This window comes from Odontesthes bonariensis, chromosome 5 (assembly GCF_027942865.1).
Source record: "Odontesthes bonariensis isolate fOdoBon6 chromosome 5, fOdoBon6.hap1, whole genome shotgun sequence".
NCBI lineage: Eukaryota > Metazoa > Chordata > Actinopteri > Atheriniformes > Atherinopsidae > Odontesthes > Odontesthes bonariensis.
In genome coordinates, this window is record NC_134510.1 from 37,838,186 (window position 1) to 37,859,605 (window position 21,420).

The 21,420-nt window shown below is 40.4% G+C and overlaps 1 protein-coding gene across 3 annotated transcripts in view; it reads right to left on the minus strand.

Annotated features, from left to right (window-relative positions):
• Positions 1-21,420, minus strand: part of gabbr1a (gamma-aminobutyric acid (GABA) B receptor, 1a) — a 180,949-nt gene that overhangs the window by 27,908 nt on the left and 131,621 nt on the right. For all 3 annotated transcript variants that reach the window (XM_075466322.1, XM_075466321.1, XM_075466323.1), the window contains exon 16: positions 7,149-7,299. In XM_075466322.1, the coding sequence (XP_075322437.1) occupies positions 7,149-7,299 (151 nt within the window). The remainder of the gene's footprint in view (positions 1-7,148; positions 7,300-21,420) is intronic.

A 21,420-nucleotide genomic window follows, 5' to 3' on the forward strand; every position in this document is an offset into this window, starting at 1 on the left:
CTTGTTGCTTTGCTTAATCTGAGGAAGCAGAAGCATCGAAATGGTCCCGACAATAGAGCTCTGGGGAACTCCACTCAGATGAAGGATTACCGACACAAACAAAGCCCAAAGAACAACCATGAGACACATTCCTGATCAATGAAATGTTTTCCCATCATGCTGTGACGACACGGCTCATGAGCCAAACAAAGAGAAATTTAGTTCAGTTCAATTCAGTTTTATTAATTAAGTGCCAACAAACACGAGGCACTTCAAAGATGCAGCCCAATTCAAGCCAATTAGAATCCACTGTGGCGTAACTTGATAAAATATTGTCACGTCTTTGGGGTTTTCGCCATGTTTTTAGTTCTTGTTTAGTTGCTAGTTTTGGCAGGTTTTAGTTTTCTAGTCCAGGTCCAGTATTTAGTTTTGCCATGTTTTAGTTTTCTAGTCCAGGTCCAGTATTTAGTTTTGCCATGTTTTAGTTTTCTAGTCCAGGTCCAGTATTTAGTTTAGCCATGTTTTCTAAACTAAGTTTCTGTTGCTCTGCCTTCACCTTCAGTCACACCACCTGTGTTTTTCCCCTCAGCTGCACTCACTCACCTATCACTCAGTCAGTATTTAGTTTCCAGGTTTCCTCATTCACTTTGCCAGATCCTCACCGTCACTGTCACAGTAAGCCAAGCCAAGCCAAGCCAAGCCAAGCCAAGCCAAGCCAAGCCAAGCCAAGCCAAGCCAAGCCAAGCCAAGCCAAGCCTTTCGTCCCAGTTTAGTTTGTTATCCGGCTCAGCCGCGCTTTATGTTGACCTTTTGTATAATAAATCAAGTTTGCTTTTTGAAATCCGCATCCGTGTCCTTTCACGCAACGCACCACCACCCAACCTGACAAATACAAGGATTTACAAGAAGTTCCCACTATCTAAATAAAACTTATTTAACCTCGTATGTATGGGCACCACCTTCCAAAGAAGGGAACATTGATGTTAATGAATAACCAGTCTCAAATGGCTACCTTCATGAGTTCTCGTTTGGTTTGAATGACACTACGTAAAGAAAACATACAACACAACCTATTAATTATATATATATATATATATATATATATATATATATATGAACTATTTATTAAAACAATATGACCAAAAGACATGAAGCTTAAGACAAACAGGGGAAATGTGTTGGATATGGAGGATTATATAGGAAACACTGAGTAAATTGAAGGAAAAAAAAAACTGAGGGGAATGGAGAAATACCGGAATGTTTACTGTTTGCAGTTAAAGGCGTCCATCTTGGAGTCATTCATCATTTCAACAGTGAATTCTCTCGACACCCACCGTATACCGTCTGAAAGGTAAGGAGAGGGCACACTTTACGCTCTTCTACCCCGGAGGAGGGCGGGGCTTCTCGTTGCCCGGGAGACGGAACTGGCTGGTATCGAGGATTTCACCGCAAAGAATGAAAAAAATATCCGAGTGTCGGACTTGGTTTGGCCGATGACCAACTCTGATGAGGTGAACTGAGGTTAGAAAAACGTGCGGCGCCAAACAGACATGGAGACGAAAAAAATACATAAAAACGTACATCTTTCTACTACTTCATCCTGTTTCTTTGCTCGGATATTTTTCTTCCTCCTCATCTTTCTGTCTGTCTTAGTCTTTCCATCTTCTTCTTCTTCTTCTTCTTCTTGTTCTACTACTTTCTTTCATTTCTCTCATTCGCGGGTTTCCGGGTTTTGATCCGCGGAGGCGGGGCATGACGCAGGCTTACGCTCCACTTTCAGCCAATGATTTGCCTGAAACTATTGTGACGTCTGCTGGGCGTGTTTTGAAGGATCTAGCGAATTCTAGCGTTAGAGAGTTTGATTGTTTGATAAAACAAAAAAACTTGATTTCTCCATTCCTCCATCTCATAAAACATTTGTTTACAGGATTATGAAAACACCACAATTTGTTAAGATATGAAGGTTAATGATATGACATGATATGATATGACGTATGATATAAAAACGTCAAATAAACAACGTAACATAACATATATAAAACGATTATGAGTCTCAAAATTAAGATGGGTATCTGTAAAGTTATGAATAAAAAAACCAAACAATGTTATTTTCCTGTATTAACCATGGAGTACAAAAAGACTGCTCAATACTGCCGACCACTAGGGGGCAATGTGGTTCCACAGGCAGGTTGGTCATTTTCCAAAACAATGATTTCTTCGTTATTCTTCCAGGTACGATCGTGAAAAAGGTCTTAAAATGCAGTTCGAGATTTCACTGAGACCCTGAAAGAACCCGTACAAAGATAAGAGGCACATTTAACACAGTTTTAAGAGTCGACTGAAAGTAAAGTCATTTTGAGAGTTAGGCTGGCCGGGTCAGAGCAGATGTCACTTTTGGTTTACTTTGTCCAGATAAGGTAGGGACCGGTTTAGTCTGGTTATGCTCCAATGTTCTCCTAAGAGGGCCCTTTGTCCTTTGTTTGGCACTAAGTTGTTAAGGCTTCCAGCTAAGTTTATGGGGCAGGTTTGTGGAAAGAAGGACTCCCTAAATACTGTCATAGGGCAAAGGTTGTTGTAAATTAGACAATCTCCGTCTCTTTCTTGGTGTAGAAATCCCCATCTGGTCCCTAGATAAAAACATCCCCCCACAGGATTGTTGGAGCCTTCCAAAGGTTTAAGTTTATATTGACTTCCACACTTGAGTTCATGACTCCAATTCATTGTCATACATTCTCAGTCCGATCAAATTCAATCAATCAAGTTCCAAATTAGTCCAATTTATACACACAGAGCCAATTCAAAGAAAGTAGCCTAGCTTTGGAAACCAACAGACTGCATGGAAACTTCTCTCTGGTCCAATCCCCCGTCCTGAGCGTGCATGAGGCGACTGTGGAGAGAAAAAAACTCCATCAGAACCAGAATCAGGGAGTGTGGCCATCTGCCTCGACCGGTTATTTCCCACAGATTCAGCTTCTCACACAAATGTCGACCTTTCAGCTGCAGTTGAAAAGTCAGAGGATTGTAAATGTATCAGTTTATCCTCTACAAACACGGTCCTTACCCAAATCTAACTGCTGAAAGGGAATTAAAACCACTTCATTTGTGCAAATCGATTCTTAAGCCCTTTCAAAGATCTTAATCTGCTTATTATCCACTTATGTCTGCCTGTCTTTGAAATCAGAGGAAAACTTGGTCTCTGCTCAGTGTGGTGGTGGAGCAATACATCTGGTGTCGACCTATGCTTATCTGTCACAATGAAGGCCATCTCGGTATTAAAAAGTCCTGATTTAACCCTAATCCCTGATAGGGGACATTTTTGTCCACTTGGGGTGTACTTTCTCCTCTAATCTGCCATTGCAGAAAAACTAAAAAGCTGTAAAAACTGATGTTGTAGCTCATCAATGACATATCCCAGACCTAATAATCGCCCATAGAATATTTCACTTTGCATTGCATACATTGAAAACACAGCAGTTTTTTTGTGTGTGTTTTAACAGAAATTGGTGTTTATCTCATATACACTGGTATTTAAAGGGTTATTTTTTTAAAAATAATTGAAAACTTGGTAGTTATGATCAGAACTGAAGTGGAAGAAAAGATTTACGCAAAAAAAAATATTAACATATGGTATTTTGGGGATAATTTTAGAAGGGGACAAAAATGTACCTTTTCAGGAATTAAAGAGGTTATTGCTGATCATTGACATATCCCAGACCATAATTATCCCTGCTCAATAATTCCACTTTTCATTCCATATTTTGAAAATACTGGCACCTAAAGGCTTAAAATTTGGGCTAAAAAGTTCAAATTGGCATCTAAAGGGTTCATTTTTTTTTTAAATAATTGAAAACTTGGTAGTTATGATCAGAACTGAAGTGGAATAAAAGATTTATGATAAAAAAGGTGGAAAAAAATATTAAAATATGATGTTTTTAGGTCGTTTTAAAAGGGGACAAAAAATGTCCCCTTTCAGAAATTAAGTTGCGTTTTAAATCAGGTGTGAGGGTTAAGGCGTTTAATCTGCTCTGCATCGTAACACTCGCCCATCCAGCGTGGAGGCTTTGCTGCTCATCCTGCAACAGTGGATGCGTTCTTTTATCCCGTTGACCTTCCCGAGGCCACGCTGCTTGTTGACTGCAGCAGCAGCACGAATAAAAACACTTTCACCCGTGAAACACTGACCTTAATCCAACCTTTTAATACCTGCCATAATAAACTTTAATTCTGTTAAATGCCACAGATGCACGATGGAGTTACTCTCTGATGAACAGCTGCTTTTCTCTGCTTTTATTTTTCGACTTTGACCCGTGATGCACTGAGGAAAAGCCAGAACCTTCGGTGGGTTATATCACCCTTCTGTTCACTCCGATCGAGCCGCCTGTGACGGCTGAGAGGATGAATAAAAAAAGAAAACCCGCGTGGGCTGAGAGGGAGCATCTGTTTTTCCAAATTAACTGAAGTTCAGGTGTGGAGTTACTTGATAAATGTTTGTTGAACCTTATTGGAAAACCCTGAGACGGCCAAAGGTCTGATATTTTCAGTTTCTAATGGATTGCACCTCTGGGACACTTTTCCGTGCTCTTAAAGTAGATCGATTGTGTATTTTCGTCCCCTCGCCAGCCAAAGTTGTTTGTGAAAACAGCTTACTGAATACATTTTATTTGATCTGACTCATATTGCTTTGGCTGTGGAGAGCAGCCCTGGGTGAAACTGTGTTTTCAAATGTAATCAAAGCTGGAAGAGGGCCTGACTGCCACGCTGGAGCCAGCCAGAGATCCCCCCAAAGGGACAAAACTCGCCAAAAAACTGCGACAGGCTCACAGACTTATAGGATTTTACACCGCTTTGACTCTGGTGAAACGCAAAAATACTACACGGCAAATAATTTCCCTGTAAAAGATTATATGTTATTATTATTAGATATTTTACAGTGCAACTACTGTTATTTATTTTAACAGTATATTGCCGTTTTTTTGGATTACAGTACATGACGGTAGGATAACTGTGTTTTAGTAATTTTACAGCGTAACTACCGTAATTTATTTAACAGTTATAATAACGTATTTTGGATTTGGACATCAATTCATTACAAATACTGTTTTATGCTGTTAAATTACAGTTATCTACTGGTGTTGTTAAATGACTGATTTACATGTGAGGGATGAATATTCAACAGTATTTTACAATTATTGTAAAATACTGTTGGATACTGTTGTAAATCCACCGTAAATATACAGCAATTCATTACAGTGTGGCTTAATACAGAAAACCGAATGTAAAAGTAAGCAGACGCTATGAAAACAACAAGGAGAGTTAGTTTTACTCTCAGCTTTGTGATCCCATTTCCAAGAATCTTATAACATATCCCATATAAAGTAAAGAATATAAAGTATCCCACACTGTAAAGAATTTCCCTGTAAAATAAAATACATCAATTCATTACAAATACTGTTTTATGCTGTTAAATTACAGTTATCTACTGGTATTGTTAAATGACTGATTTAGCTGTTAATTTACATGTCCACTGGAAAAAATACCCCTCCAAAAATAAGTTAAAAAAAAACAACAAATACAAGACGTTTTTGCATGAAATAAGCAAAAAAAAAATCTGCCAATGGAACTAGTGAAAATCGGCTTGTCCAGATTTCTTGAAATAAGATGTGATATTTAGGACTTTTGAGATAAAAGTGATCTTGAAATTAGCTTAAAAACCTCTTCAAATGAAAAAAAAAGCTTGTTTCATATGATATGTGACTCAAAACAATTTGTTTTCAAGACTTTTTCACTTAACAAGATATTCCAGATGTATTGTCTTCAAACAAGTCCCTATATCTGGCTGAAATGGTACTTGTTAGGCAGTTGAGACTCACTCAACTTGCTTCACAGACGTATATTAAGCTTAAAAATCCCAGTTCAGGAGACATTTTTGAGATCAATCTGTCTGCATTTTGGTTTTGGGCGGTGACAATAAAACCAGCAGTCGGTCGCCAAACTCCCAACGCAGCGGCGTCACTCATTATTATTTTTATTCCGTCTCACATCCTGCAAAAAACTCAGGTTCACACCCAGAGTGTGATCTCAGTGAATGATCAGCACATGTGGAGCAGCTGGAGGTCCGCACACCACGTCATTTCCAATCACATTTAATCATCTTTATCTTTATCACACAAAGAACATTTAATTACTCCAGGGCATTCTCATATCTTAATTTCACATCTATACGTTTCAGAGGCATTTTCCATTTTTTAATGGAAAACAATAAAAATATTCAAACCCTTCAAACAAATTCATTTATTGAACTGAATCCAAAGCTAATTAGTTTCTTCTTCTCTTTGATTTTGACTGAAGTGGATAAATCTAACAGCTCGTCTTTCTTCATGTTGAAGGAATCAACTCGACCGTGACCTCCTCCTCTTATCGGCAGCTTTGTTGTATTTTTCTCTCATAAATTCTTTTAAGGTCACACTTAATTTCTGGAGCTCAAGGCTGTGACATTAACTTTATTCTTTGTCCAATAGCCAGGAAGCCAAAGATAATAAATGTGCTTTAAAAGAAGAAAGGCAGCACATGAAAACGCATGTTTTAAATCTAAGATTACACGCCGTCCATCTCATTTATCATTTATTCGCACAGAAATAAAGCACTCGTATATGTCCAAACACAGTCTTACACTGGAAAAAAAGCCCCTCCAAAAATAAGTAAAAAAAAAACAACAAATAAAAGACGTTTTTGCTTGAAATAAGCAAAAAAATCTGCCAATGGAACTAGTGAAAATCGGCTTGTCAAGATTTCTTGAAATAAGATGTGATATTTAGGACTTTTGAGTTAAAAGTGATCTTGAAATTAGCTTAAAAACCTTTTTAAATGAAAAAAAAAAAGCTTGTTTCATGTGAAATATGACTCAAAACAATTTGTTTTCAACACTTAACAAGATATTCCAGATGTATTGTATCAAAACAAGTCCCTATATCTGGCTGAAATGGTGCTTGTTAGGCAGTTGTCTTATATTAAGTGTAATGAGATACTCAATGAGACAAATATACTTGGTAAGATTTAGATTTTTTCCAGTGTACCTATTCATACTGTGAGTAGATGTCAGGGCAAACCAAACTACGCTGGATGACATTAACAGGGGAAGAAGTGGAGCTGTAATTCATTGGTGAACTCACCGGACGTTGCCGTTATAGATGTTGAATGTCAGGCAGACGATGCCGAGCAGGATGCCGAGGCCGGCGAAGACGGACACGGCCGCGAACAGCTTCTGGGACAGGAACCTGTACTCCTCGGTCACCACCGTCCGATCGGCCGGAGGCCCAGCGCCTGCACGGAGACGGAGAAAATAGAGCTGGAGATCATCGCATATCTCCTGATTTCTGAGTCTGGTTGTGATACTCGGGTCGTTCCCCATCCCACACACTGGAAAAAAATGATCCTCAAAAAATAAGTAAGAAAAACAACAAATACAAAACCTTTTTTTGCTTGTAATAAGCAAAAAAATCTGCCAATAGAACTAGTGAAAATCGGCTTGTCAAGATTTCTTGAAATAAAATGTGATATTTAGGACTTTTGAGATAAAAGTGATCTTGAAATTAGCTTAAAAACCTCTTCAAATGTCAAAAAAAAGCTTGTTTCATATGAAATGTGACTCAAAACAATTTGTTTTCAAGACTTTTTCATTTAACAAGATATTCCAGATGTATTGTCTTCAAACAAGTCCCTATATCTGGCTGAAATGGTGCTTGTTAGGCAATTGTGTCTTATATTAAGTGTAATGAGATATTTTGACTAGAAATGAGACAAATATACTCGGTAAGACTTTGATTTTTTCCAGTGCACTGTGTTAAAAACCTTTTAAATTCCACAACTTTGTGCAGCTGGGTGGAAATAGGACGTGTTTGTAGTTCTATTTGGATTCAAAACCTCCACAACGATGGTGGATATCACAGGAAGGCAATCAACATTCAATTATTGTATGTAAAACACGGGGCTGGTGAGGTTTTAAATGGCATAGAAAGACGAATTTAACTTTACTAAAAGTAACTAATTTATTTATTCCAACTCTCGTTGATTTAGCCAATAAGTTCAGACCTCTTCCGAGAAGGAGTTCTGGTTAAGATGGCAGCCCCGTTCCACTCCTTAAAGGGATAGTTCGCCTCTTTTGACATGAAGCTGTATGACATCCCATATCAGCAACATCATTTCTGAACATCTTCTTACCCCCTGCTGCGTCCTGTGAGCAGAGTTCCAGCCTCGTTTTGGTGTTGATGAAGGTAGTCCGGCTAGTTGGCTGGGGTTTAAAAAATAAAGCGTTTTGCTTCTCAAAACAATATGCGTTCAAAAGAGTGTGATGGCCAAACCCATGGCCACACTCTAAAGTCAGTAACTCTCTTATGTATTCTTTCACACATCACTTTAGTTCCACTAAAATGTTTTTTGGTTGGGTTAAATACGTTTGTTCTATTTGTAAGCGCTCACATTTAGTTTACTTATGTATCTTTTCTCAACCTGTGGTTTCTGTTTGTTTAATTCTGTTTCTTTTGCCGGTATTTACCCTCTGTTCCCTGGGAGTTGCCTGACGAGATGCTGGCCAGAGCCGAGCATACAAACACTAATTGGACTGATTTAACTGATTGGACTGTACCACCAGTTCCTGCTGGAGGGGGAGGAGACTTTGAGTTCTTTAGTTTAAATAAGTTTTCCCATTTAAGTGATTTTGTATTTAAAGTGTAAGACTTTTGCTTTTATTTTTTGTTTATTTACAAATTTGGCTGTAATGTGGTATTTGTTGTAGTTGGTGATTGCATTCTGTTTAGTTACCCCTAGTGTGTCTGATCAGCCAGCATATATACCCCTGTGTTTCATTTCTTTGTTAGGTCAGTTATGTTTGTTTGTGCAGCTAGTTTGTTCACATTTTGTTTTGTTTCTTTGACCTCTTTTATGAGCTCAGTATTTTTGGAATTGGATTTTTGGGTTACATAAAAACCCTTATTTTCTGATAATTTTCTGTGTCTCCTCTTGGCTCAACGTGGTCCCCCACATGAGTAATACATTTGCATCACAAAATCGTTCACCCAGAAAAAGTCAGACCTCACAATCGCTTGGCGCTATTTTCTCTCCCTTCGTATCACTGCGACTTTGTGATACAAATGTTTTACTCTTTTGAACGCATATTGTTTTGAGAAGCAAAACGCTTTATTTTTGATGTCTGTGATGTCCTACAGCTTCATGTCTAAAGAGGCGAACTATCCCTTTAAGGGTTTATGATAAGGGTCAGAAACAGAAACATCTGGCACCTCCAGTCATAAATGATAAAAAATAAATTTGTTTGTAAAACACCTTTAAATGTGTTCACAAAGTGGAGCGTTCTCATCTAATTGTATTTTTCAGCATATTAAGAACTCATGTATCATAGAGTGAAAACAGCTTTAGGAAGCACCGAGTGCATCTGGGGACATTTAAATTAATCTGAGTAGTAGATTTATTACTATAACTGCTGATATAACAGGATACAAGGCCAGAAATAAAAGGAGGCAGTTTACCAAGGAACATCTGGGGAATAAATCAAACACGGTGCTATTTTATGCTTTAAAGGGACAATCTGCAGATTTATTTATTTATACAGCATGCAGAAAGGAGTTTATGTTTAGGAAACACCTTCTTTTTATAAATAAAAATGGATGTTTGAATGGAAAAGAAGCCCAGTTTTCATAGGAACTTTTAAAATGTATAAACTATATGCAAATTAGAGAATTTGTTAGAAGACATTTTTCTGTGCTTTCAACCAGGAAGTTTCATCATCTTCTTCTTATCATGACTTAGCATCACTGTCAGTGTGTCATCAGCGTAGAGATGGATCTGAGTCGTTTATAAAACTGAGTAAAACAGATCCATCAACATTTCCAAACAACTCATCCTTCTACTGTGGCCTCGACAGTTCAGTCTCTTTCAAACAGCTTGAAATCCTATAATATGATGTATATAGCTGAATAATATAGAATAAAAGATAAAAGATATTTAAAACTGTAAGAATAAATGGCAAAAGTATTCCGCCTTAAATGGACTCCAATGTGTACAATTTACTTAAAGTTAAAGTAGTAAAAAAAACATGTCTTAGAATAAATGGAAGCTGAAGCTCTTTATTAAATGTTTTCAGTGCAGAGTGGGTTCAATAACCGGAAGGTTGGCGGTTCGATTCCCACTCTCACCACTCAAAGATGGAGGGGTGACCCTGTGCACGGGCACGGGCACGTGCATGTTCAACAGGTGCCAACCTGGACGGGTTAAATGCGGAGGAGGAGTTTTGTGTATTTCCTGTATCTACATGACGATAAAAGTACATACTGCATACTACATACTCATGGATCAGACGGTATGCAGAGCGTTTACCCACAATGCATTTCGCTCCTGCCCGAGCCGAAATCAGCCGGCCTGAAGCTGATTTCGCTTAACCCATTGGCGCCTAAAGCACCTGCAAAAAAGGCTGCTCAATGCCTAAGCCAGTTTTTAGAAAAGGTCCCCAATGCCTGAGGGTTTTTTGAACTAAAAACAATTCATTGAAAACACCTAAGAAAAATTTAAAAAATTTTCGCTGGCTGGATTGTATTACTTTTTTTTTATCAATGTTGGATATTTGGTTCATGTAGTTTTGCTTTATGATTCAGGATAATACCCAATGCTGCTATTTATTATACTACTATTACTATACTGTTACTATACTATAACTAAATCATAATCATAATATCAGCAATAATAATGAATGATAAAAAAAAACCTGCAATATATCTTGCATTGTGCAGTTATACTGTAAACTTCAGTGACACGACTTCTAAAACATCATAGTTGTCATACTGCAGTAATTCGCACCGGGCTCTCTTTTTTTTTACATAAGGGCAACGCCACTCAAATAAGAATGAGAAGTCGTCAGAATGCAGCGCAGGAATAAATAATTACATCATGTCGAAACGATCTCGTGCCATCACTCGGGCTACATTTGTCTGATACAGCCACTTGCTCTGCCTCCAGTAATCCCGGCGAGTTGGTAGTTTGATTATTCCAAAAGTTAGGCAGAGACCGATGAAAGATTTCATCTCCTGCTTTGACACGGGGCTCCACTTCGAGTTGGATGGTGTGTGGCCGCGCCAACTCCACATCACTTCCATCGCTGTCACAGTATGTCTCGTTAACCGCAGCCATTGTAGCCGAGCTGTCAAATTAGCTACAAACGCACTATTGCAGAACAGGCTAATCGAAAACACCCACCTCATGTGTATTTGAACCAATTATTGTGCATTACATGCTGCATGCGTCTTGAAAATAATGATAAATGAACAATGTTGCGCTACGCAACAACCGGCGTTAGGGACAATGTTGCGCTACGCAACAACCGGCGCGAGGGGCAATGTTGCGCTAAGCAACATCCGGCGTCAATGGGTTAAGCTCTAAACTCTGCAAACTTTAGCAACATTTGAAACATTTTCAGGTGAGAAAGTAGTCGTTTAGATCCCCAACGTGTTGAAAACCTGACAAAATACCGGCTGTTTACAATTTTGTTCCCACGAATTCGGCGCTACTAAAGCTAGCCGCAGTGAGCAACGCACTTCCAGTTATTTTCACAAAATAAAATACCTGTTGCCTTTTATCATAGGGAAAGTCATTACGATACAATTGGTGCTTTTGTTTTGAAAACAGGAAGTGAACCTACCCTCGGTGTAGCTAGCTTGAAACTGCTGTTTTGACAGGAAATGACGATCGGCGACGTCACGTAACGTTGCATCTTGGGTAGTTTGAGTATGAGTAGTAACCTCATGATGCATACCAGAGAGTCTCTATTATGAGGAGAGGGAAAACTGGCGGCTATTTCCGGGTGGTACTGCACTCTAGGGGCGCCAACGAAGCAGTGCAGAGCACGCCGAACTCTATGGTGGTACTATGAAATCCACCTTAGATGCAGCCATTGCTTTTGATAGAATTTTTTACATTTTTTCATTTTAATTTTCCTAAAGGCAGGATAAATTATCCTTTCAAACGGCACTTGGTTTGATTTTTTAGACTCACTAGATTTGTTTAAAATACACATTTATTGTCAGTATTGCATCCCGAGTGACGTCACGCATGTGGCATCACTTTACGGCATGGTCAGTCCTAGCGCTGAGCTAGCAGAGAGGTGTTAGCTCAAATAGTTACAGATTTCAGCACAGCCATTTTACATACTCTCTGACTAGCCTCTGGTTTAGCTTTGGTTGTTGTTAGCGGCACCAGGTTAGCACTCTGGCACAGTGGACGAGTGCCGTAAAGCAGCCGGTCGTAATCAGCCGTGCGTTCTTCAGATTCCGTTAGCTAGATGCTAGCGGATACTGACTCGCAAATGCCAGACCTGTAAGAAAACAGAAAGCTATAACTCCCAGGTTATTGTACTTTCGATATAAATCCACATCCCTCTGTCAGAAATCACAGTATTATTTTCAGGTTTCAGCCGCTAGCGGGGACATTTTTTGAGTTATTAGCGCCAGCCCTATGGAAAATGGTCATTCTGCACTCGCTCGCCAGCGCCCCCAGAGAAAATCAACTGAACTGCAGCCAAATTTTTTATAATGGGGCGAATAGGAAGTGGAACGGCTGTCTGTAAAAGGGCTGTGTGCATACCCAACATATCGGAGAATCTAGTATGCATCCGGGAACTTCTCGCATATTTAAACTCCCATACTAACTCAAAAAGTTAGCATGAGTAGTAGGAGAAGTATGCGGTTTGGAACACAGCCTTAATCTTAATCTTAACGGTGCAAACAGGCGTAAATGTCTTCATCAGAAGCAGACGCAGTAGTGTTGAAGTGTTTGCATTATATAAGAAATATCTATTATTTAAGCATTATTTTTATTTCATTTATTAATTTTTAAAAAAATCTATTTTAGTATTATTATTGCTTTAAATTATATAGCTGTTGTATGTCTTTTAATTTATTCTTGTATTTTATTCTTTTATTTTTTTTGTTTTTATTTTTTCTGTACAGCACTTTGGTCAACTGAGGTTGTTGTAAAGTGCTTTATAAATAAAATTGGTTTGATTGGATTGGAAGAAATGGCAGAAGAATCAGAGAAGCTGCAGCCCTTCTTACTGTCTGCATCTAAGATGTGCAGAAATTACTGTTTTTAATAAAAACATGATGATGAAGACGGAAGGGGAGGAACCGGTGGCTGTTGAGGATTCCCATTTGATAAACAGAAGGGAAGGGAACTCAGAGGGAAAAAGCACCAACACTGAGGAATAAAGTGAAATAAAGAGTCAAACTTTCTGTGGCTGTTCCCAGCTGCACATCACTGATAACTGACGGGACTTTAGTGTGTTGAACAGGCTAAATGTAACAGTTAGAAGCCACCGTTGGATCAGTGCAAACACGATGATTGGGTCATCCATTATCACAAAGACTCAAGTCTACGATTGTATTTGGTTACTTCGTTTGAATATAAAGCGGAACAAAGATTAGAGAGTGAAAGCGTACCTAAAACTGAGAAACTCTTTAAGCTCCCTCTGTTTCTCAGAGGCTGCATCCGTCCACGGAGTCAGAAAGTAATTAAATGTTTCAACATCAGCACCCGGCAGACGCGCTTGAAACCGATATCAGAAAAGAACGTTGAAACTATTAAATGGAACGTTTTCTGCAAGGGAGTGTCGTGTTTTTTAAGAAGAAATGCTCGAGAACACTGAAGCAATAAGTAAAAGAGCAGCGAAGGAAACAGTGCATCACCAGCAGCCGTGTGCACGGATAAATGCAGCGCTGGAGCTGCTGCTCAGGGGCTGTTCACAGGTGTGTGGGTGGGGGGCAAACTGCATTACTTACACCTCCCATTTATCATGCAACAGTGTCAAGATCCAAAAGACATTTTCCCCACATGCTGTAGTGGGCTCTTTTCTTTCTCTTGTGTTTACATTGGAATCCATTCATTTTCTTTGGTTCTCCGGTATTTCTAACCGATGCTGTATGTCTGTAGCCTGGGTGCCAGCCGAATTTAGTCCCGCCCATAAATTTTTTGGTCGGGAAGTTGGGTCTGGCTCTGCTCAGTTGGGAAATCTCTATGCTCGACATCAAAACAGTCGGACCAATCAGATTGCCAGGGCGGGCTTTATACGATGATGGACAGATGATCAACAGGGACATTATCGACTACGTCACTAAAGAGCGCTTGGTTTGACTTCGTTTGAAACAAACATGGCTGCCGCTGGAGAGCTAGGGTGTGTAGATTCTGCCATCGAGTCTGTTCTACAGGATCTCCACATTGCATTCGTTTTGAAAGACAAACAGAGGAACGCGATAAAGGCTTTTATCGATAGAAAAGATGTTTTTGGCGTCCTTCCTACAACAAGTGTGTGTCGCTTAATCTACGTCACATACTACGTTGCTCTGACTGGTTGTAGGTCTATCCAATTGAGCGAAGAGACATTTTTTCTCCTGGTTCGGTTGAAACACGCCCCACACTCAAAACTCTATTGAGCGGAATCAGACTCACATTCTGACTAGAATCGTGAGTATAACGTAGTCAGGCTAGTATGTCTTGTGTTGTGAACTTAAAAACATATTGAAACATAATTTACATGACCTTGTGACAACTTGTCTCTGCCATATTTCAAAATACACGAGCAATAAATGGGAATAAAGAAAGCGTTAAGCTGCCAGTGTGCTCTTTTAGAAGGGCTCGCTGGACTCCAAACTGGTTCCAGATGGCGAGCACTCTGGGAGGCCGTGTTGCCTCCTTTGGTCTGGGAGTGCATAGGCACATTCCCACTGTGGGAACCTTCTGTAGTTCCTAGAACCTTTTCAGGAACGGGGCCGTTTCTTCCCTCATTCGGACATACAGGAACTAGGGACCACGGCCCTCAGTTCCTATAACCCTTTTAGCTCCTTCTCCGCTGCAGCTGGCCCCAGTTCGAATCCCGCATCGGACGGCCCTTTGCTGCGTGTTGTTCCCCCTCTCTCTACCCCATGCTTCCTGTCTCTCTACACTGTCCTATCTAATAAAAGCATAAAAAGCCAAAAACCAAACAAAAAAAAAACACCATCCCTAACTTCTTATCACCGTCTGACTCTGTAGAACACACAGTGTCTGTTGGGAAACTTTGTTTCTTAATTGGCTTTGTATGAATTTGACTAATTCGAAATTCAATTCATTTGACTGGATTATGATTGGATGACAATGAATTCGATTCTAATTGGCTTGAACTGGACTGTAACTTTAAAGTACCTTGAGATGACATTTGTTGTGATTTGGCGCTTTATGAATAAAACTGAGAAAGACTGGCAGGCCTGGACTGCTCTCTTTGCATTTGTTTCACTCACATGCTCAATGCAACACTGAGAATAACCGGTTTTAATCATTTAATATGTTCCCATCTTCTTTCTTAATGAGCAGGAACAGTGATTATAAAAAAGTGTTAGATTTTTGACAATCAAGTGATTTTACTCAACGTGTGCAATTCTAATTCTGATAACCTCTGCACAGCCACAGCAGCTCAGCTGCTCCACATGTGCGCAGTGTGCACATTCTTTGGGATTTTGGCTCCAGGTAGGGAACAACTGTGCCAAAAGATCTATTTTGAGGGGAAATAATTATTCTGCTCCATGTCTGAGCATATCTGCCAAAAAAAAAACTACAGCAGCAGTCTGAAAAACCTGGATTCATGGTAAATGGACTGTACTTGTATAGCGCTTTTCTAGTCTAACTGACCATTCAAAGCGCTTCTAACACTACATGCCACATTCACCCAATCGCACACACTCATACAGCACATCTACATCTATACACACTACGTGCTTTATAATCATTCACACAAACATTCATACACCGACGGATTTATCGGTAGGCAACGTGGGGTTCAGTGTCTTGCCCAAGGAGACTTCGACATGTAGCCCATGGAAGCTGGAGTCGAACCACTGACCTTCCGATTGGTGGGTGACTGCTCTTCCTCCTGAGCTACAGCCGCCCGCATATAGGAATAGTTTGATATGTAGCAGGAAGCAATCTTCTCAACATGGAGGGGGCGGCTTCTCAGAGCAGGCAATCAGGAAGAAGGTTCAACACAAACAAAACTCTTTGTTAAGGCATTAAAGAATCTCATCTATATGGCCTTTATACTACCAAAGGTGTTCATAAAACAATATAAAAGTTACATAAAAATAACTACTATTTGCTCCTTTATCAGTGTTTAGTTGGTACTTGCAGGCTCTGACGTTAAATTTCTGCAAAGTGTTTGGCATCAAGCCTTTTTTCACCTGCGTTAAACAGTTAGCATTCCAATTAGCATATTTAAACATCTACATAAACTAAATTAGTGTAGAGCTAAATCTTAGCCTCTTTAAAATCTTTACTTATTTTATTTATTTAAAACAGGGACAATGCACAAAAGCATTAATCTTGAGAGAAGAAATCTTGATCTGGTATATTACAAAATAATGCAAATAATGTATAGAGCTAAATCAAAGTTACTCCCAGTCAGCACAAAGGTTTTACTCATCTCAAGAAACAAAGTATGATTTAAGAGAAATATGCTAATTTACTAGCCTGGGAATTCCCATGCTGCTTTGCGCTCGATTTCATTCTCACTGCAAAGTCAGCCTGGAAACCACCGCCCTTATTTTTGCTAGAGTTTGGGAACCAATCACAGAACGGGGGGGGGGGGGGGGGGGGGGGGGGCGCGCAGCAAGACGATGACGACGTCTATGCGCTACACCGAAGCTTGTAAAGTGTTAATCCAACATGGCAGCGGACACAACGTTACCGTTCGATGCAGCCTTAGAAAGTGTTTCGGAGTAGATTCAACCTGGGGTCATTTGAACCGTGATATCCAGCCAAGTAGCCCACCCGCAGTTTTTCCGATCTTGGCTGAACATCAGCTGAGTTACTGAGTTATCCCGAATAGCTTAGTCCAAGCGCTAACGGACCCTGGCAGTATCTCCAAAATTACCACACTAAAATCACATGTCATGACACCAAACTTCTACAGTAGTACAAATATGGTCTGTACTCACAAAACGATGCATTTGGAAGTTTGTACATAGTCCAGGAGTTTATTATTATCATCAACACAAGCCTGATAGCTTTTCTGCTGCTAAAGCTGCGTCGACGTCACTTCTGGGAGCTGGGAGCTTCAAAGTAAGATGAGGGTTGATCTACTACTGTAGACAACAAAGCAAGGCTGCTCAATTTCTCCATTATTAAAATAAATTCACAACTCTACAACATAAAAATTCATGTAGAATATAGCACATAGGCCTACTTTGTTGTCAATTTAAGTAGCTTAGAGCGCAAGTTTACTTTTATTTTCCATTTTTTTCTTCTTCCTCGTCGAATTTCTGTCGTCATCTGGTATAAGTGATACAATTGGCTATGAATCGCGTGCAAAGCAGCATGGGAAGAACCTGACGTCATTTGATAGACATTCGTAGCGCCCAATAAACGGCTCTAGGCATTCGTAAACCACGCCTCAAATACGAGAAAATGCACACCTAGTTCCCAGACCACCATCTCATCGAGATTGTGGACGCGTCAGCCAGGCTACTAATTTACTGTACCAAAGGCCAAAAAAGAAATGAAGGTCTGACGCCCCCGGCATCACCACTTGGAGTCTCTGCCCTCTTCTTTGCCTTCACGTATCTGTCCCGTAGCTTCTTCCACACATTCTTACAGAACTCTCCCTCTTTCCCCAAAGTTCTGCCCATCTCTGTGCACCAGTTTTGGGAGTTTACGTTGGTCCCTGTGCTGTTTCACTGCAGTGTCGTACAGCTGCCTGTACAAACGCACTTCCCGACTGAGCCGGTCTCACATCGGTCCGTCCAGTTCGTCGTTCTCGGCACAGCCGAGTTGCAAAAATCGACTGGTGCACGACAACGCGCTGCGGCGCCTTTTCAAGGGAAGGGCCGCCAACGCCGTGAGCGACACGTCAACTGTAAATCCGCCTTAAGACTCTGGTGCTGGCTTACAGGGCAGTGGAAGGAACAGCTCCTTCATACCTCCAGGCTGTGGTCCAGCCCTACACCCCCGCCCGACCACTTCGCTCTGCGGCCTCCAGGCGGCCGGCTGCCCCCTCACTCAGCGGTCCCTGCGCACCATCCACACATTCCCGGCTTTTCTCTTTTCTGGCACCCCGATGGTGGAACGATCTCCCGACTGATGTCAGGACAGCTGAGTCGCTGCCCATCTTTGGCCGCAGGCTGAAAACCCATCTCTTCAGGAAACACTACTCTGATCCGCCCTCTGAGGACATCACCTGTTTCGTCCCAGCTTCCTATGCACTTATTTATTTCCTAAATTTTCTTCCCATTTGTCTGGGTACCTAACTTACCGCACTTACTCTAGCACAGAGATACTCACTGCGCGGCTCGCACTCGCACAGTAGCTTATAACAATATGGTAACAATAACAATACATTTTTTCAAATAACACACAGCGAATACTGCACAGTATTAAGTATTTTTATTGAGTTTGCGTTTTTGTAGTATTAAGTATTTTTATTAAGTATTAATTAAGGCTTAATGGTGTTTCCTAAAGGGGGCACACTGTTAAACCTGGCAACGCAGCCCGCTTAAACCACCGTCACATTGACCGCAGAGCATGCTAGCTCCTTTAGCCAGCACGAGATGCAGGCACAATGGATCGGTTTTTAATTAAAAAAGGGCAAAAACCAGCACAAAAACCATGCTCATCCTGAATGTGTCACTATGATTACAACAACAAACTACAAATACAACATGAAGAGAGTCGAGAACATGCACACCAGCTTCCGCTCATCCCAGTATTAAGGTAAATGTGTCTGAACTGAAAATGTATTGGCTGTGTTGTTTCTTTTTTTGTGGGATGTTTTATATGTAGAAATGCATATTTGCAAAAGGGGACTTTAGTATGTTGTGGTAAAAGTGGCTCTTGTGAAAACAATAGTGAGTATCACTTACTCTAGCACTAGTTATGCTCTTAGCTGTTTGGTTTTGGAAGGAAATGCACTTATGATTCCTTGAGACCTGAAGTTCTTTTGCCTACCGATGTGGAACACACTTATTGTAAGTCGCTTTGGATAAAAGCATCTGCAGAATGACCGTAATGTAATGTAATGTAATGTAATGTAATGTAATGGGAAGTGCACGAGCTGCCGAACGATCCCAAAGCATGTGCTGTGGGGTATAGTGTTGTCACTGTCAGTGCACGTCCTCAACATGAACAGCGGCCATAAATAGTCCATCAGACGTGAACAGATAGCTTCTGTTTTTAATAAGCAGGGATGAGTTTTTAGTGTTAATATTATGTAAGACATTTATATAAGAAACATTTTCAAAAACATTAGCATCTGTTCATTGTTAAGGGGTTGCTATTCATTCCCCTAATCCAGATTTTTGATGAAGCAGGATTAAAAATGCAGGGTTTTATCCCAAAAAATTCCCTGGTTGGGTTTCATGGTTTGCTCTCATCTGCAGAGCCCAAGGTTTCCTCTCTGCCCTCAGAGCCGTGGAGCTGTCACCCACTGGATTAGTGGACATTTCTTCAAGTGAAAATGTAAAGAAAGACATAGCCTGGGGTTTTAGGGGTTAAAGAAGCGGTGTGTGTGTTAACCGCCAATTTATTCATGCTTGTGTAGCTTTATATCAGAAGAATTCCTAAGTGAGGAGGGTTCAAAGATGGGCAGATGGACAGGGAGCCTCTTTTATATTCAACAGCCTTTGACTGTCTGTCTGCCTAAATATGGGGCTGCCAGCAATTCCTAGAGTCGAGGTGTGTGTGTGTGTGTACGCTCCTAAGTATGTTTATGCAAATACGGACTGAATAAATCCCACACGTATGTAGATTCTACACGCTAAGCATGAGTGAACATGCTCAAGAGGGTGCCCACGGGTGCCGGGGAGCACACTGGAAAAAATCAAAGTCTTACCAAGTATATTTGTCTCATTTCTAGTCAAAATATCTCATTACACTTAATATAAGACACAACTGCCTAACAAGCACCATTTCAGCCAGATATAGGGACTTGTTTGAAGACAATACATCTGGAATATCTTGTTAAGTGAAAAAGTCTTGAAAACAAATTTGTTTTGAGTCACATTTCATATGAAATGTACATTTGAAGAGGTTTTTAAGCTAATTTCAAGATCACTTTTATCTCAAAAGTCCTAAATATCACATTTTATTTCAAGAAATCTTGACAAGCCGATTTTCACTAGTTCCATTGGCAGATTTTTTTTGCTTATTTCAAGCAAAAACGTCTTGTATTTGTTGTTTTTCTTACTTATTTTTGAAGGGGCATTTTTTCCAGTGCAGCTCTGCAGCTCTGCATGCACGGAGTGCGTCTTCAGAGTGTGCGTTTGGGAGGTAGACAGAAGTGGAGGAAGCGGAGTGTGTGCATGTCAGAGGGGAAGCAGAGCACGGGTGTCAGTGCGGCGTGAAGCTGATTCGTCAGATGTCAGAGGAAAGTGTCAGAACGTCGTCCCTGCGGGGCGTCAACGCGCCCATCACGCTCTGTTTGGATGCTCGTCACCGCCGTCACACAAGCAAGAGCGTCGCTGGTGACATCTGACTGAGAAGGCATTTTTAATGCCATGTAGAATGCACTCTGCTGCCTTTCACATTGTCATGACGGCCCAAATAAGAGGGTAAAAAAAACAAAAGCCGTCTCTTTTATCCCTTTAGAGCAGTGATACCCCCTATTTTTTTCCACAAGAGCCACATTGGCAGCAAAATCACGGGAAGAGCCACTTTTACCACAACATACTAAAGTCCCCTTTTGTAAATATGCATTTCTACATATAAAACATCCCACAAAAAAAGAAACAACACAGCCAATACATTTTCAATTCAGACCACATTTACCTTAATACTGGGATGAGCGGAAGCTGGCGTGCATGTCCTCGACTTTCTTCATGTTGTATTTGTAGTTTGTTGTTGTAATCATAGTGAGACATTCAGGATGAGCATGGTTTTTGTGCTGGTTTTTGCCCTTTTTTAATTAAAAACCGATCCATTGTGCCTGCATCTCGTGCTGGCTAAAGGAGCTAGCGTGCACGGCGGTCAAGTGTGACGGTGGTTTAAGCGGGCTGCGTTGCCAGGTTTAACAGTTCCCCCTTTAGGAAACACCATTAAGCCTTAATTAATACTTAATAAAAATACTTAATACTACAAAAACGCAAACTTAATAAAAAATACCTAATACTGTGCAGTATTCGCTGTGTGTTATTTGAAAAAATGTATTGTTATTGTTACCATATTGTTATAAGCTACTATGTGAGTGCGAGCCGCCAATTAAAGCTGGAGGAGCCGCACAATGAGTATCTCTGGTATAGAAAAAACGAACACACTGAAAAACCGAGGAAAAAATACATGCAAAAACATACAAGATGCGAATACACTCAGTGTTTGCAGACAGGAGAGTGAGCGGCGAATAAAGGGACACGCTGCAGATAGCTCGGGCAC